Source organism: Larus michahellis, chromosome 4, assembly GCF_964199755.1.
Source record: "Larus michahellis chromosome 4, bLarMic1.1, whole genome shotgun sequence".
NCBI lineage: Eukaryota > Metazoa > Chordata > Aves > Charadriiformes > Laridae > Larus > Larus michahellis.
Window position 1 is genome coordinate 31,106,221 of NC_133899.1, and position 14,347 is coordinate 31,120,567.

The 14,347-nt window shown below is 42.3% G+C and overlaps 1 protein-coding gene across 2 annotated transcripts in view; it reads left to right on the forward strand.

Moving 5' to 3' along the window:
- Window positions 1-11,257, forward strand: part of BRF1 (BRF1 general transcription factor IIIB subunit) — a 179,263-nt gene extending 168,006 nt beyond the window's left edge. For both annotated transcript variants that reach the window (XM_074583779.1, XM_074583781.1), the window contains exons 16-18: window positions 1,836-1,887; window positions 4,962-5,130; window positions 7,448-11,257. In XM_074583779.1, coding sequence (XP_074439880.1) covers window positions 1,836-1,887; window positions 4,962-5,130; window positions 7,448-7,485 — 259 coding nt within the window. In that variant the 3' untranslated portion in view covers window positions 7,486-11,257. The remainder of the gene's footprint in view (window positions 1-1,835; window positions 1,888-4,961; window positions 5,131-7,447) is intronic.
- Window positions 11,258-14,347: the final 3,090 nt, after the last annotated feature.

The following is a 14,347-nucleotide window of genomic DNA, read 5'->3' on the forward strand; positions in this document are numbered from 1 at the left end:
ATGAAAGACAACCTGTTTGGTAATTAGCATCCTCCAGCTACATAACCTTTTGACATTGCTGCATCCACGTTTGTAAGCATCTAAACAGGTTGACTTTTGGAAAACGCTGATTGACAGTAGGTAGGTAGTCTCAACTTTTAGGAAATAAGGAAGAAGTTTTTTACGATGAGGGTGGTGAAACACTGGCACAGGTCGCCCAGAAAGGTGGTAGATACCCCATCCCTGGAAACATTCAAGGTCAGGCTGGATGGGGCTTTGAGCAACCTGATCTAGTTGAAGATGTCCCTTCTTATTGCAGGGGAGGTGGACTAGATGACCTTTAAACATCCCTTCCAACCCAAACTATTCTATGATTCCATGAAAACTCTACAATTCAGGTTAGATAAAGGAAAGAGAAGACAAGATGCATAGGGAAGAGTGTGCTCATGCCTTCAGATACATTCTCTCTAAGCCCAGAAGTCCATGAGGATTTGTAAGTAATAGATAGTTTATGTGGGTCAAGAGTATCTCTTTCTTGACATTTTTGATAATTACGAAATATGACAAGAAGTGTCTGTAGCAGAACAATGTGTTCTGGATCCTTCAGTGGTACAGCTCCTGCAGCATTCCCATGGCTTCTTTTTGTTTAGATCTACTGTAAGGAGGCACCTTGGACTACTTTGGTTGCCGAAATGCTTTTTGGATCTTGCAAAGCATTTCGGAGATGACCAATTTCTGAATCTTTTTGGAGCTTAGCCAGTATCTTGTATTTTAATAGTCTTCTCCATCAGAGATAATGATCTGAGTCTCCCCTGCTTGTTCTCTGGGGTTTTGTTTCCTCCTGCTGATTATTTGAAATAAATAAATAAGTAGGAAAACAACCAGTATTTGTGTGTTAACAGGGAGGAATGACTAATAGAAAAATGAGAAGAAAGGTACTGCTTATCATAAAAGACTGTATCTCTGGAGACATAAATTGGTATTCATTAAGTTGTTTGCCTAGACTTAGTTAAAAGACGTACTTGAGGAGCTGTCTGAGCAGTGTTTCAGTAGAAAGCAAGTCATCCTCTTCGTGACGAGATACATCTAGATGAGGAGGAGAGACCAGAGAGCAGCACTAAATGATGGATTGAGAACAGCCTTCATGGCAGTAAGGAAAGAACAGGCTATGAAATGTTTTTCAGAAAGAACAATATTTAACACTTAGCTCTAACGTAATACTGATCCACCTTTTCTCCCCAAATATGCGGGTCTTTATCGTATCTGATGCAGAATTTGTAGGAATGTTTATGTTCAAGTTGTGTCATTTCTCATTCAAATTATGCAGGCTCCCTTGTTTTTGATGATGATTTCTGTAGCTGGAGGTTAGAATTTCGCCTGCGATGACTATGATATCCTGCCTGTATAATCGTACTGGTATCCTCCGTATATCATCAAATACAGGGAAGCAGTTGCAGAGCGGTGCTGGGTAATTCACAGTGTGGCTCATTTTTGCCACATCTGTGTTCTTCCAAAAAAATCAGTTGAGTCTTTTTGACTTTTGTAATAGGTGACAAAACCACCTATTTCAAAGACCTTCGGTCTGAGCTGGGGTGGCAGTTTGAGAAGAGGTTTTGCTCCTGTGCTTGTTGACAGGCATCTTTTCTTATTATGCTGAACTGGGGCAGACGCTTAGAAGGGAATGTGTGTATTAATTATTGTGGCGTTCTGCTCTTTAGCTGATATCTTTAAAAAAGTAATTGCACGACATAACCCTAGCAAAGTGCTTTCACTGGAGAGTGAATACTCTGTGTCAAACCCTTCTTCTGCGCGGTGTAACTTCTGATGTTCACCATTTCTTCTTTCCTTCTTTGCAGATTAAGACCCTTGATTTCAACACAGCTTGCTAAAAAGGCTGCCACTGAAGAGGTATGTAAAGTCCAGCGCTTCTCCTAGTGCAACAGTTTGAGTCTGGAAATTCCCACAAGCCTTTCTCAGCCCAGCTCTGGTTATGTGGTAGATACGGGCAAAAGAAATTAGAGTCTTGTCTCTCTGATCAGACCAGGACCTGGTTACTGCAAACACTGCAAAGCTGAGGTTGCCTGTTTTCTAACCAAGATTTGCCCTTGCTTATCCATCAGTAATAGTAGCACAGCCTCCTAATGCCTGGTTAGACAGCAAAAAAAAAAAAAGAGAAAACTCCCTGCAAGCATCTAAAAAGACGCATATCACACAAGTGGGCAGGAGGAGTAGGAGAGGGCAGAGCTCATGCCTGTTTCTCAGCACTTGGACTGTCCCCAGGGAGAAGGGGGATGATGCAAAACGCCGCTTCTGGGCAGCCAGCGCTGACCCAAGGGAAGGGCTGGGCTTCTGCGGGAGACCGGTGAGGAAACACAAAGTGACAGCTTACCCTATATAGCATGGCTTACTCTTTGGCTGGTTTGTTTGTTTAGTTTGAAAATACCACAGTGCCAGAGAAAAGCCAGTGCTACTAACTGGCCACCGCCAGAAACCCTCCTTGGGTGGCTTTGTGCACCTGCATTTTCTGCCAAAGGCATCGTGATTATTATCAGTCGTGGCAATAACGGCTTTCTTTCACTATTATTTTCACACTGTACAGAGTAGGCATATGCATTTTGTGTATGATAAAATAACTCTCTACTGCGTATCTAAAAATGCTATTCCAAATAGTTGTTCTTCTTCTCTTTCCCATGAACACGTGACGCTGACGTTCCCTTTGCAAGCAAACCAGTTACCTTGAGTAGTTTAACAGGCTTTGACAGTTGCCCATCCATACATAGACAGATGCCAAACTGCAGTCCAGGATGTCTGGAAGTGAATTCAGGAAGTTCTATTTAAAGGCGTTGTTTGACTGCCGTATTTTTAAAATGACTGAAACCCGTTGATTTTCAGAAACAGTTTGATATCCTGCCTGGGGAAATACATTTTCACTTCTTATGCTATGCTCATTAGAAAACTCTGCACATTTTTAGAAGTATAGCAGTGTGGAAGTGGACGTGATAATTAGAAGAAGGTCAAATTTTAATTAGCATGGTGCAATTTTAAAAAATAATGACTCAATTGTAGCTCCTTTATAGTCACCCATTTTTTCAGAGCAGATGGATACTTTTAAGCATATAAATTGATATGTGTTATGATGCCGATTCGTCTCAAACTGTTGTGTCTATTTCAGCTTATACCAAAACCCTAGATGGACTCAATTTGATCACTCTAGAGGCAAAAGCAGTGGTAGGAAATATAAAATAAACTGGAGGGAAGTTCCTCTAAATAATATGATTAACTTGAGCATTAAAAAATCATGAAAACCTGTCTTTGAGTGATCCGAATACTGAAATACTTGATTTTCTATTAAAATTAATGGGTGTCTTTTGCCCTATTAATGAGCTATTGGAGCAAACCCTTAGGTGACTTTGGAAAACTAAGGGAGATTCTTTAGGTTGACTGGCACGGTATATAACAAGTTAACGGAACAGCTTTGATGTTTGAATCATTAGGCTGTCAGCTTTTTGGTACAGGGACTTTCTCTTATGGTGTATCTCTAAAGTGCCTGGAGTTACAGGGATTCTGAGAGTTACCGCATCCCAAGTAAATACATTTATAAATAAATAAAAAAAATAAATTACAGTGTTGAATCAGAACTTACTGCCAATGAAACTGGAGAAGATGCAATAGTACATAGCTGAGTATTCTAATTTGAAACCTAAAGCACTGTAGGACTTTTCTTGTGGTAGGGACCAAAGGAGTTGGGGTTTCGTGGTCTCCTTTGGGCTTTTCTTTGTTAGGAGCGCCTTACCACTGGCCTTCCGAAGGAAGTGGTCGCAGCCTTTTCCATCTCTCCTAGTAGGGGAGATGACTCTCCATGCTGATAACTGCTGACTAGTGACAGGTACTGTTAAGCATTCCCATCTTGAAATTGCTTACATGACAAAGCATTAATAGTTAATCTTTAATGTTCTTCAAGTTGTCACAAGTGGGATGTCCTTTTTGTGCCACAGGCTCTGGTGTACAAACCCCAGATAGTCCAAGGACAGGATGGAGGGTAAAAGTGCCCTGTTACAAAACTGGTGGAGATAAAGCCCCTGTGATGTTTCTTCCCTGGATGAGAGAAGATGGAGCCCTAGACTGAGCACACCATGGAAATGAGACCACCAGGGTGCCAGGCCAGGGCCCAGGTTGTGCAGGGGCAGATCGTGTTGCTGGTTCCTGCCCCATTCGCAGATCAGTCATTAGTGAACTGAAGATGGTATTACCTCAGAATTCACCTCTGTCTCCTTGCGGTGTTGTCCTTTCTCTCCCTCCTGCTGTGTCCTGCCTAACCTTGGAGCAGCTGGGGAGGTGCACATATGGAACGGGTCTCATCAGTGATGAATTCCCAACTTAGTGTTTGGGGATCGTTATTCTGGTGAATTTCATAGGTCATGTTACAGGTGCTGGCGTGTATTATCAACCTAGTGCTCTGCCATCACATTAAGTGCTGTCTAAAGAGTGCTATTTGTTCCACAGCTCATTGTGCCTCCAAATAAATCCAACCAGAGCTGTCAAAACTAATACATGTTGGGGTTTTACTGATTTGAAGGGTACAGTTTTGCTATCATTAAAGTGTCAATAACATTGTTATTGTGTAATAGGCTTGCTGTGAGTTGAGGACAATGAGGAAAAGGTTGTAAATTTTCCCACAGAGCTCTGCCGAAGAGCCTTTGCTCACAGATTTCGCCTTACCTTGTGCTTGCAAGAGGATCCTTGTTCTGCTGTTAAGATCTCTGGAAATTTCGCTTACCTGGAGATGAATTATGTGAAAACTGTGGGTGTTTCTTCTTGACTTTCATTTGGGCAACATTTCACTGAGCAACTTTCCTATCCCCTGGAAGAGCTAAGCCTCTAGCACTGGATGTGAGCTTCCCTATGTGGAAGCTGCTGACATTTTGTACAAATACTGAACCAAAAGGAAGGGCTGCTCTACTCTCCCCTCTTCTTTTTTGCAGGTGACCTTTCCAAATGCACAAGCAGAAGCCCCTGACTTAGAAAAACCAGCAGCTGTGCTAGTGGAGAGTGGCCCAGTAGCTTACAACCCCGATGAAGAGGTGGAAGAGGAAGAAATAGAAGAAGATGATGATCACTGCATGAGCGCCTTGCAGTTAATGGGAGGAAATGGTAAGCTGGGATGCTGTAAGCTTGGATGCTGTCCGAATTGCCATCTACCGGTGCTGTGGGGTTCATTGTCGCAGGGTTGAGGTCAGACAGGGTTCCCCTGCTTGTCCCTGTCCTCCGGCTGCTGGTCCTGTGCGGAACGCCTACTGCCTTTCTGGCATTGTACGTTCCTGTGGGAAAGCCTGGAGTCACCCTTGTCCGAAACCTGACCTTCTTAGAGGCTCCTCCTGAGAAGACTTTGCATGTCGAGCTTTAGGCTAAGAGGGCTTCCCAGGAACAAACTGATGTTATGCCTTCCTCAGAATTAGGTTTATTAATGTGGATTTGAGGAATTACGGGGTCAGTAACCTCTCCGTCAGCAGCGCTTTGGGCTCGTTGCCTCCCTACTCCTGCTTGCCTCTTCAGCTGGGGCTGCAGCAACATCCAGGTTGTCCATTAGCCCTGGGGACGTGGCTTTGAGCAGCCTGGTCTAGTGGGAGGTGTCCCTGCCCATGGCAGGGGGGTTGGAACTAGGTGATCTTTAAGGTCCCCTCCAACCCGAACCATTCTGTGATTCTATGAATTGTCACGCTCTATTTCTGGGGAAAGTGCTAGGAGGAAAGAGTTCTTCACCAAGTACAGAAATTGCATTGATAGCGTATGGTGTGCTGTATGGTCCACAGATGCGTGCTAATTTCTTTGGGTTACCCAGCAAAGCCACTCATTTAATTAGGTTTCTTTGCTGACAGGAAAAGGCAGTATCCTCTCTGCTGCGGTTTCTCCTAGCTGGACACATCCACATTTATCCTTTATTAAAAACTTCCCCTTAGAAGTTAAGCTTTGAAAATATACAAAAATATTTCTAAAAAGAGAGCTGCTAATTATGGGTTGTGAAAAAGCAAGATGGAAATAAGTTTCCTACTGAAATGTTATTTACTGCAAAAATCCTTCCAGTACTATCAATTTAGCTTTCCAGGACAATATGTATACATTTCACAAAAGTGTCTGTTGCTTTTAAATTGATTTCTCCACTGGAAAATAATTGCCAAACCGTAGGAAAAACAGTTTGTTGCCTGCATTTATTATTAGAATAATGTTCCCAAGAAAAGGCACCCATGTTGGGGAGGGTGGGTCTATGTTTATTAATAAACCCCCCACAAAAATAGAATAAAGGTCACTGGGCTTTTTTTCTTTGTAAATGTTACTATTTTTAAACCCTTCTGAGAACATTCCGCTACTCCCTGTCTCGTCTGGACAACAGCTGAAAAATCAAGAGTTTAAAAAAAAAATTATAGAAGGAAAGGAGTATTCCCAGAATTCAAACACAGGTGCGCAGAGCTGCTTAGCAGAACAAATAACTCCTTTCTAACTGCTTTCTTCGTGGGTTTTAGACCTGTCTGCCTGGAGTAACTGCAGGAATTACAGATGGTGAACTTCACCCATTCTACACAAATTATTATACATTACACTTAATTCTGCTTCCGAGCATTTGCTCGACTCTTTGGATGAAATGTTGCACTGTATTGGATTTGGAATACAAAGGTGAACTTTACTGAATGCTTGTAGGTAATAGCTATCCTTAGGTTCAACTATGCAACAGAAAATATCTGTTTCACTGCATTCAGAAGCACACAGAAGAGAAACTGGTGCATTAGAAACACACAGACATGCCTTCTGACACACACATCCCACAGTCTTTCTACTCAGCATTGCATAAGACAAAACTAGATTAAAAAAATGGGCAAAATTTTAAGTTGTTCTTCTAGGAGAAAGTAGATACGGGAGATCTGAGTCAGATGTGTTGGTCAGGATTCGTTGCACGACTGCTTTGATGTTGATGGGAACCCTGGGCTATCTCTGAACCCTTGCAGTTTCAGCTTATAAATCCATGAATAATATAAACAAGGCAGCTTTTTTCTTGGTGGCTATGTCTAGTGAGAACCGTGCCTACTTGTAAGTGTACGCTGCTGCTTATCAGCCACCGTGTTCCAAATTACATCTGACAATCACGCTTGATCACCTTAACCTCTAAATTAAACCAAGTGTTTCACATATCCATGTGCCAAGTATTCCTAAATGAGGCTCCAGTGACAAGTGAGAAGAGATATTTGCACATACATGCTTGCAAATAATTTTATTTCATTGAGGAAAGTACATGCAAGAACTTTTTATTTAGCCCTAAGAAAATATTTGATTTTTTTAAACTGCTTGCTTAAGGCAAAACTTACCATCCAGTTACACAGCAGGAAAACAACCTGAAAGTAGGAATACTTTTGTCGTATCTTCCAGCTACCTGAAATACTTGCATTTTTATATGTCTTTGTCTTTGTGTGTGTTTCAGATTATGGCTGTGATATGGACGATGATGATGGCTATTAGTTCCCTTTACTTCCAACGGACATGGACTGTGTCTTGTTCCCAGCAAATCTTCAGTCTTCAAACTGTATGAATAGTGAAAGAAGCTGTCTATGGTCGGCAAATGTAATCGAACAATCCTTACTTTTGTAAAGCGAATTTTAGGTTGGCATTGACTCTGGTCAGTTTACATTGACCCGTAACCCAGCAATAAAGTTTGGGTTTGTACTTGAATTTTATTTTTTTTTTTATTTTGGTGGATCATAGTTTAAGGATGAAATTAATGGGAGTAATGTTTCCAGAGGACAAAAGAAAAGAGACAAAATAGACTGTGTATAAAGCATGCGTGGCTGAAAGCAACACATCTCTTATTTATGTGACTCTGCTTTTAGGCATGCTGTTGAAAGGGAGCAGATTGAAGGACAGATAGGAGGACAGGTGAAAACGAGAAGTTTGCCTGTTGATTATTTGAGTCCAGTAGCATTAGTTGTCTCATAATGCTATAACCGAAAGAAAGAAAGAAAGAAAGAAAACCTTTCCAACCTGTATTGTAAACATGACCCTGTTATTGTATACAAGCTTCCTTACCCAGGCCTATCAAAAATTAATGACAAGTTATATATTTGCAGGGCAGTATCGGTTTCTCTGAAATCAAGTAAAGACTTCTTTATGTTAATCAATTCATGGATTTTTGAAAAGATATGACAATAGAAGGCGAATAGTTGGCAGTGGAGAATCATCTTCCACTGCGAGTCCGGTGCGGTTTGTGTGGAAGGAGGGAGAAGACCTGGGCGAGGCAAGAAGTGTAGAGAGCAAGTGGGTGAAGATGGTGTGCTCACGTGCCTTTGCTGGGCGTCCCTCGGGACAGCCAGGTCTTGTTGCCGCTGGTATTTCTGCAGGAGGGTCACCCTGCCCGTCCTGTGGAGCTGCTCTTGTCCGACTGAGTTAGAGTGAAGGTCTGCTTCCGAGGGCTGCCTGTCTCTAAAAGCAGTTGAAAGAAAGAGAAAGCTGAGCTTTTTAATAAATAAGCTAGCATCTGCTTTGGCTGAATTTAATTTATTGTAATTTATTTAACTTTCTGTGGGTAAATTGAAGGTCACCATGCAGCAGTCTGACTTTCATGGCTCAAATCCCACCCTTGAACAGTTGCTGCTACGTGAATAATGGTGGAGCTCCAGCCTCGTGCCCCCCGAAATGTCAACAGGCGGGTCCTTCTCAGCCAGATACACCAGCTCTCGCAACGCCGTGAGAGCGGGGATCAGGGATGGAGCCCCTGTTGCCCAATCCCACCCTGTTGCCTCTGACCTGACTTTCCCTGGCACTGCTGGGTCCGAGGCCCTCAGCTGAGTGGGAAATGCGCTGCACTCCGGATCACGCTCTTGATGACTGCAGCTGCAGGAGCCAAGATGTTTTCATCTCTCTCCCTTGTCTCGCGACAATCATGAAAACTGTAGCACTGCGGCTTGTCTTACACCAGGGAAAGAGACATATTTATCCTACCAATGTGTTTTTTGTTACGCTGTCTCTCCTGGTCAGCTTGTCGTTCCTGCCCTTTTTGAGGAGTGCTCATCACTACAGCACCATCCATCCTCCCGCTGCGGAGGGTGGATCATGGCAGGAAAAGACGCTGCCTTGGGAAGCTCTCTAGCTACTGCCAGCCAGAGTGACGATGATGCTCATACCTGTGGTCGTCACCAAAGAGGGGAAGGGCCAGATGGCCTTCCATACCTCTTCCGTCCCTCCCAGTAGCATGCATAAGAGGGATCGTGTAACTAGAGCAAGAGCAAGTGCTTTTCTTTTAGGAGCAGGCTTGATATTATTTGGCTGGTAAATGTAGTTTGTTGGGTAGGTTGTATCTGCTAGATACTGTTGAGCCCTGTAGAGGAGTATTTCTGCAATGACTTCTTAAAAGCAGAACTCGGTAGCAAAAATGATGTAGTGAGGCTAATGGGAAGAAGAGCTCTTCTGAACTAGATTTCAGTTACTTAGTTTGCAGCACTTAAGTGGAAAGAGATTCCGTATAATTCTTAGGGGAAAAGCTGGCATTTTCACAGAAAAACTATAGATTTTTTCTGATACTTTATAAATACTGCACAGAAAATGATACTGAGGAGATAAACCTTTCTACCTCTCTTTTATCTACACCATAAATTCAAAATCATGCTATAAGCAGAAATTTTTTAAAAAGCAGTTTGTTTTGTCGAAGTTCATGCTCTGCAAGTCTTTGAGACAGATGAGTTTGAGCATTTGGCTTTGAATTAATCTGCCAATAGCGCTATTACACATACCCATACTCTCAGTATATTCTCAAAGGTTGGGTTTTATTCCAAGGTACACATTATTCTCTATGCAGGAAATAAACATGCATAAATAAACATGTGTATGACTCACGTAGGTCGAGTGCTTTTCTCAGATGCGTGGTGTTGACTCTTAAAGAAACCCCTAAGATGATATTGCTAAGGGTCTTTCCTCCAGTCTTCTGTGTAGATTTTCATCGGTTTGTTCCCCCAAAGGATACTAAACCTGCTGCCGCGTAGCGATGTTATGTGCAGGAGCTGAGAGTCCACCCAAATAACCGCCGCTAGTAAACTCGAATTTCAGTAGCACATTGCGTTTCTGAGAACATTGTTTCCCGCACTGGAAGCAGAGGATTGCAGTTTTTGAATGCTCTCGTAAGATTTGATTAGGAAAGGCTGTCGCGTAGTCTGCTAGAAAGGCGCTTGGAGAGGAAAGGAAAAAAATCAAATAAAGACCTACAATTCCATAGCATCTCAGTATTGCTGGTGAAGTTAACGGCGTGGTTTCTGTACAGGGGTCCTCGAGGAAAGGCCGTGGTGTCGGATAGGCAGGCTTCACTGAGCATTGTAAGGCTTCTTAAGCTATAGTGGTTATGTGCATTTTTAATTTATTGGTGACTTACCGGGAGTTTTATAATGTCCATTCCGTCTTGATTTAACTAAGCTCAGGAAATGTAAACAGATTAGAACGTGCTAGTTTCTGTTTTTATAGCTAGTCATTAAAATGTAAAAAGATTAACACTGCATTAACTCTGTTTACTACTGCTGATGTATCTGGACAATTTTGTTGTACATAAGTGAGCCTAAATTCACTTGGAGTAATTTGGACCCTGCTTTTCTCAGGATTCTTATTATAATGAAGAGAGCTTATAAGGCTTCAACGTTTGTTGTTCTTAGATCTTCTTATTTGAACCCACACAAGCTGTGTGTCATCGGTTTTGTTGCATAAAGCATGTCTCTTGCTGCAAGTCACTTTGCTTGACAAGACAAAACCCTCCAGCTGTTGTATCCAGCTTGTCTGCCATGCAGCCTTTCAACACTGTTGTATTGTGGGAGTAAAAAATGAAAGAAATAAGGAAAATAATGTGTTTCTTCACTATGGTAAGTGCATTTTCAGTGTCTTATCATTTATGACGTTTCTTTAAAATCACTGTGTTCAGTATAGCAACTTTTAAATGGTGCCAGACAGCCTTGTCTTGAGGGTTAAACGTGTTCGTTGAAAAAGTTCTTGCCATCCTGATGGCTTGTTTGTATGCTTTGGATTGCATTGAAACTCCAGTCGCAGATGTGTACAGTTAATGTAAAGTTTGCCTAATAAATGTTCTGTTTCTTATTTTTGTGTTGAATCCTTGCATTTGGTTCAGTTAGTGCCAAGGAAGTTAAACCTGTTTGATGTAAGCATATGTATCATCCTTACACAACCACAATATGAGCCATGTTAAGCTTTTTTACTGTAATATATTTGCTGTAAATAAAAAGTAAAGCCCTTGCTTATCCCATCTTCGGTCGTGCTGTCCTGCTAATTTCTGATTCTTCTGTCTTCATTCTTATGAATGTTCTTTTTGGATTGCTGCATGATTGCTTGATAGTAACCAAAATTTGTAATTCAGCTTTCTTTTGTCTCTAAAAGGGAAGACACGTCTAATCAGGCAAGTGTTTTTTACGAGATATTGTTCCACTGATAAATGTAGATACTTTCTGTAAACTGCATAACATTAACGAGGTTTTTCCACTAAGCTATATAATTAACTGACTGTGGGAACAATATAGTGTGTGTGTTTGGTGGAACTGTTCCAGTGCTTGTTTCTGAAAGTTGTATCTTGATAAATAAGGTGTGCGCTGAGTAAAAAATCATGTTATTATTATCAACATCTGGTCGCCACAGTTTGGAGGCCAAAATCCCCATCTACACTTGGTGCCTATGGGTGTTTGTTAGTTTTATTTTTTCCTGGAAGTGGAGCTACTACTGGATCCTCAGGAGTGTGAACGGCAAAGTTTTAGCATATCGTAAGACCATTAACAGTAGTTTTGATAAGGCAGGAAGTATGTCTCGTTCCAGCATTTCACTGGGTTCCCATATTCTCACGTAGGTGCGCTTCTGCTCTCATTGACGTTGGGATGCTTTTATCTCAATTTCTTTTCAGCTGTTCCAACCCTTCCCGCTGGTCGTTGGGAACTTCTCCAGTGGTGTCCGTTGCTGATGCTGTTCTCTCACTCATAACAGCGAAGCTGTTAAAAAGTAGTGGCCACTTTGGCCTCGTATTTTTGCTCTTCCCAAGCTGTACGGTTTATTTGCTTTGTCCTCTAATTTTTCTCCTCCCTACCACACCAAGCTTTCACAAGCAAAACTATTCTGTCCCCCCCGGCTGTGTTCATCAAATACCCCTCCTTTAAGGGTCTGAGAAGTTAAATGATGTTAATAAAGCTGAAATCTTGCAAAGCTTTATATTAGCTTCATTTGTCACCAGTAGATCATAGCACACTCATTCTTAGGTTCACGTTTTGTAATGCAGAAGAGGATGCTGTAATTTTCTACTTCCATCATGTGTGTAAGAGAATTACGGCATATTTTTGGGTATTTCTTATGCCTGCACCGATATCTGGCAGTGGTCTTGGTGAGTGGTGGTTGTTTAGTGAAAAAAAATAACTAACTAATGCAGGTTAGGCACACGAGAAAGGAGGCTGGGTGAAAATTCGTGACTTAAGGCTTAACAAATTTACTTGGTGAGTTCCTTCATCGTAATTGTTTTTTTCTTATGGGACTGTTGTGCATTTTCATGGAAATGAGGGAGATGCATACATTTCATAAAAATGCAAAATGAAATTCCCATCTTGCCATGTGACTCTAGGAGCACAGGATTTAACGACTTCTAGTCTGAATCTTACATTTGTATGGGTTGGCAGTAAGCGGCACTGTACTGGATACTGGGATGGCAGTCATGGTATTATCCATTTCTATTGCAAAATTGCAACAAGAATGCTTTCTTACTGCCTCTTGCTGCTCTTAGTGAAGTTTCTCAATTCTTCAAAAGCAGAAAAATACAGCAAATGTAAGGAATTTGAACAATGCAATGAAAAGAAACAGCACCAACACTGCTTACCAGGTCATTTTTCTTCAGTGCTCTTCTGTGGGAAAGGCAGAGACTAAGAGGGGCAAAAGTTGCATCTTGGCAGCAGCAGAGGTGAGGCAGCATTGTCCGTTTTCCATGCAAAAATTCCAGACTCCTGTTTCATGGTATATCCTGCACCGCCTTCATCATTTGTAGGCTGGGCAGTCCACTGGAGGTTATTGAAAGAGGTAGGACACCTAGCCAAGTAAGGAAGAGGAGATGGCAGGGTGACTTTGTTTCACTTGAGTTAAAAAAAAAAAAAAAAAGAGATTAATTATTTAGAGTGGTTTTAAGGCCTATAGTTTGACATTAAGGGGAAAAACAAGCTACATTAAGAAAACCAAAAAGATCAGGGAATATTTCTTTGAAGTGATGTGTGTTGGATTGTGCAACAGGTGGTGAGCATAGGAATGGACCAAGGATAACACATCTCTGGAAACCCAGCTGGTCTCACAGCTGCATTAAACAATTAAGTCTTTGGCCACGCCACTGTTCCTGGCACGCCTCTGCTTTTGTCGGGTCGAGGTGTGATTTCTAACTGCCCTGAGATGTCAGCTGCCCCATTTCTGGTTAATGGGTGGCAGTGTCCCGCACACGGGCTGGCGGACATGTTTCTGCTGCAGATGTTTCCTTCCCCCCCGCCCCGAGCTGCTCATTCCCAAAGAATAATCTGCGAGGTTTTGGGGAAAAAAAGGCCCCGTGCTCATTTCTCAGCTCTGCCTTTTTATAACCGTGACAAAAAATAGGCTGAAGTGCTGACTGCGCAGCCCGCACTGGCCTTGTGTAGCCACCTGGCTGTGGAGCAGTAGCGCATGTTGGACACTCCATGGCCGGTGCAGCCACCCATCCTCAAGTGGCTCGGCAGGTAGTGTAGCTGGCAAGTGTTTTCTGACTCCTCCTTTTTGATGAGGGTCTCCTAAGTCTGCCGTTCTTGTAGAGGGGCTGATCCCGGTCTTCGTTAAATACCCTGGGACGCATAAGGATTTCAGAGCAAATATTTTTGAGTAAAAGTTCCATGCGAAGAGCGTGGTCTGTGCCCTAAGCAGATGTCTGCTGGCAGTCAGGGATCTCAAGTCCCTAAAAATGCAAACAACTAATAGGAAGGTGACGTGAAAATATCCGTGATAGATACTCAGATTTGCCACAAATTGGTACAGTTCCCTTGACTTCGCATCAAGCAGTAAGAGCTCTGCTGGCTTATATCAGTTGAGGATCTGTGCCACAAGCAACAGTCTCTAGAGGTGGTAGCACTATTGAAGAAAGGGAGGAAAGTTCTCTGGGGTGAAAACAGTTTGTGACACTGTGGTATGTTGCCCAAAGCCACTTCTTACTCCATTTGTCAAGCACAACTTATTGCCTTGCCTAATTAACCAGCAAAATGGAGTTACCTATTCTGCTGATTTTAAAATAAGTGAGAAAAGGGAACTTCAGTGGTGATACAGCTGTAGTGTGCAGCACGTAATGCATCCCTCTTCAGCT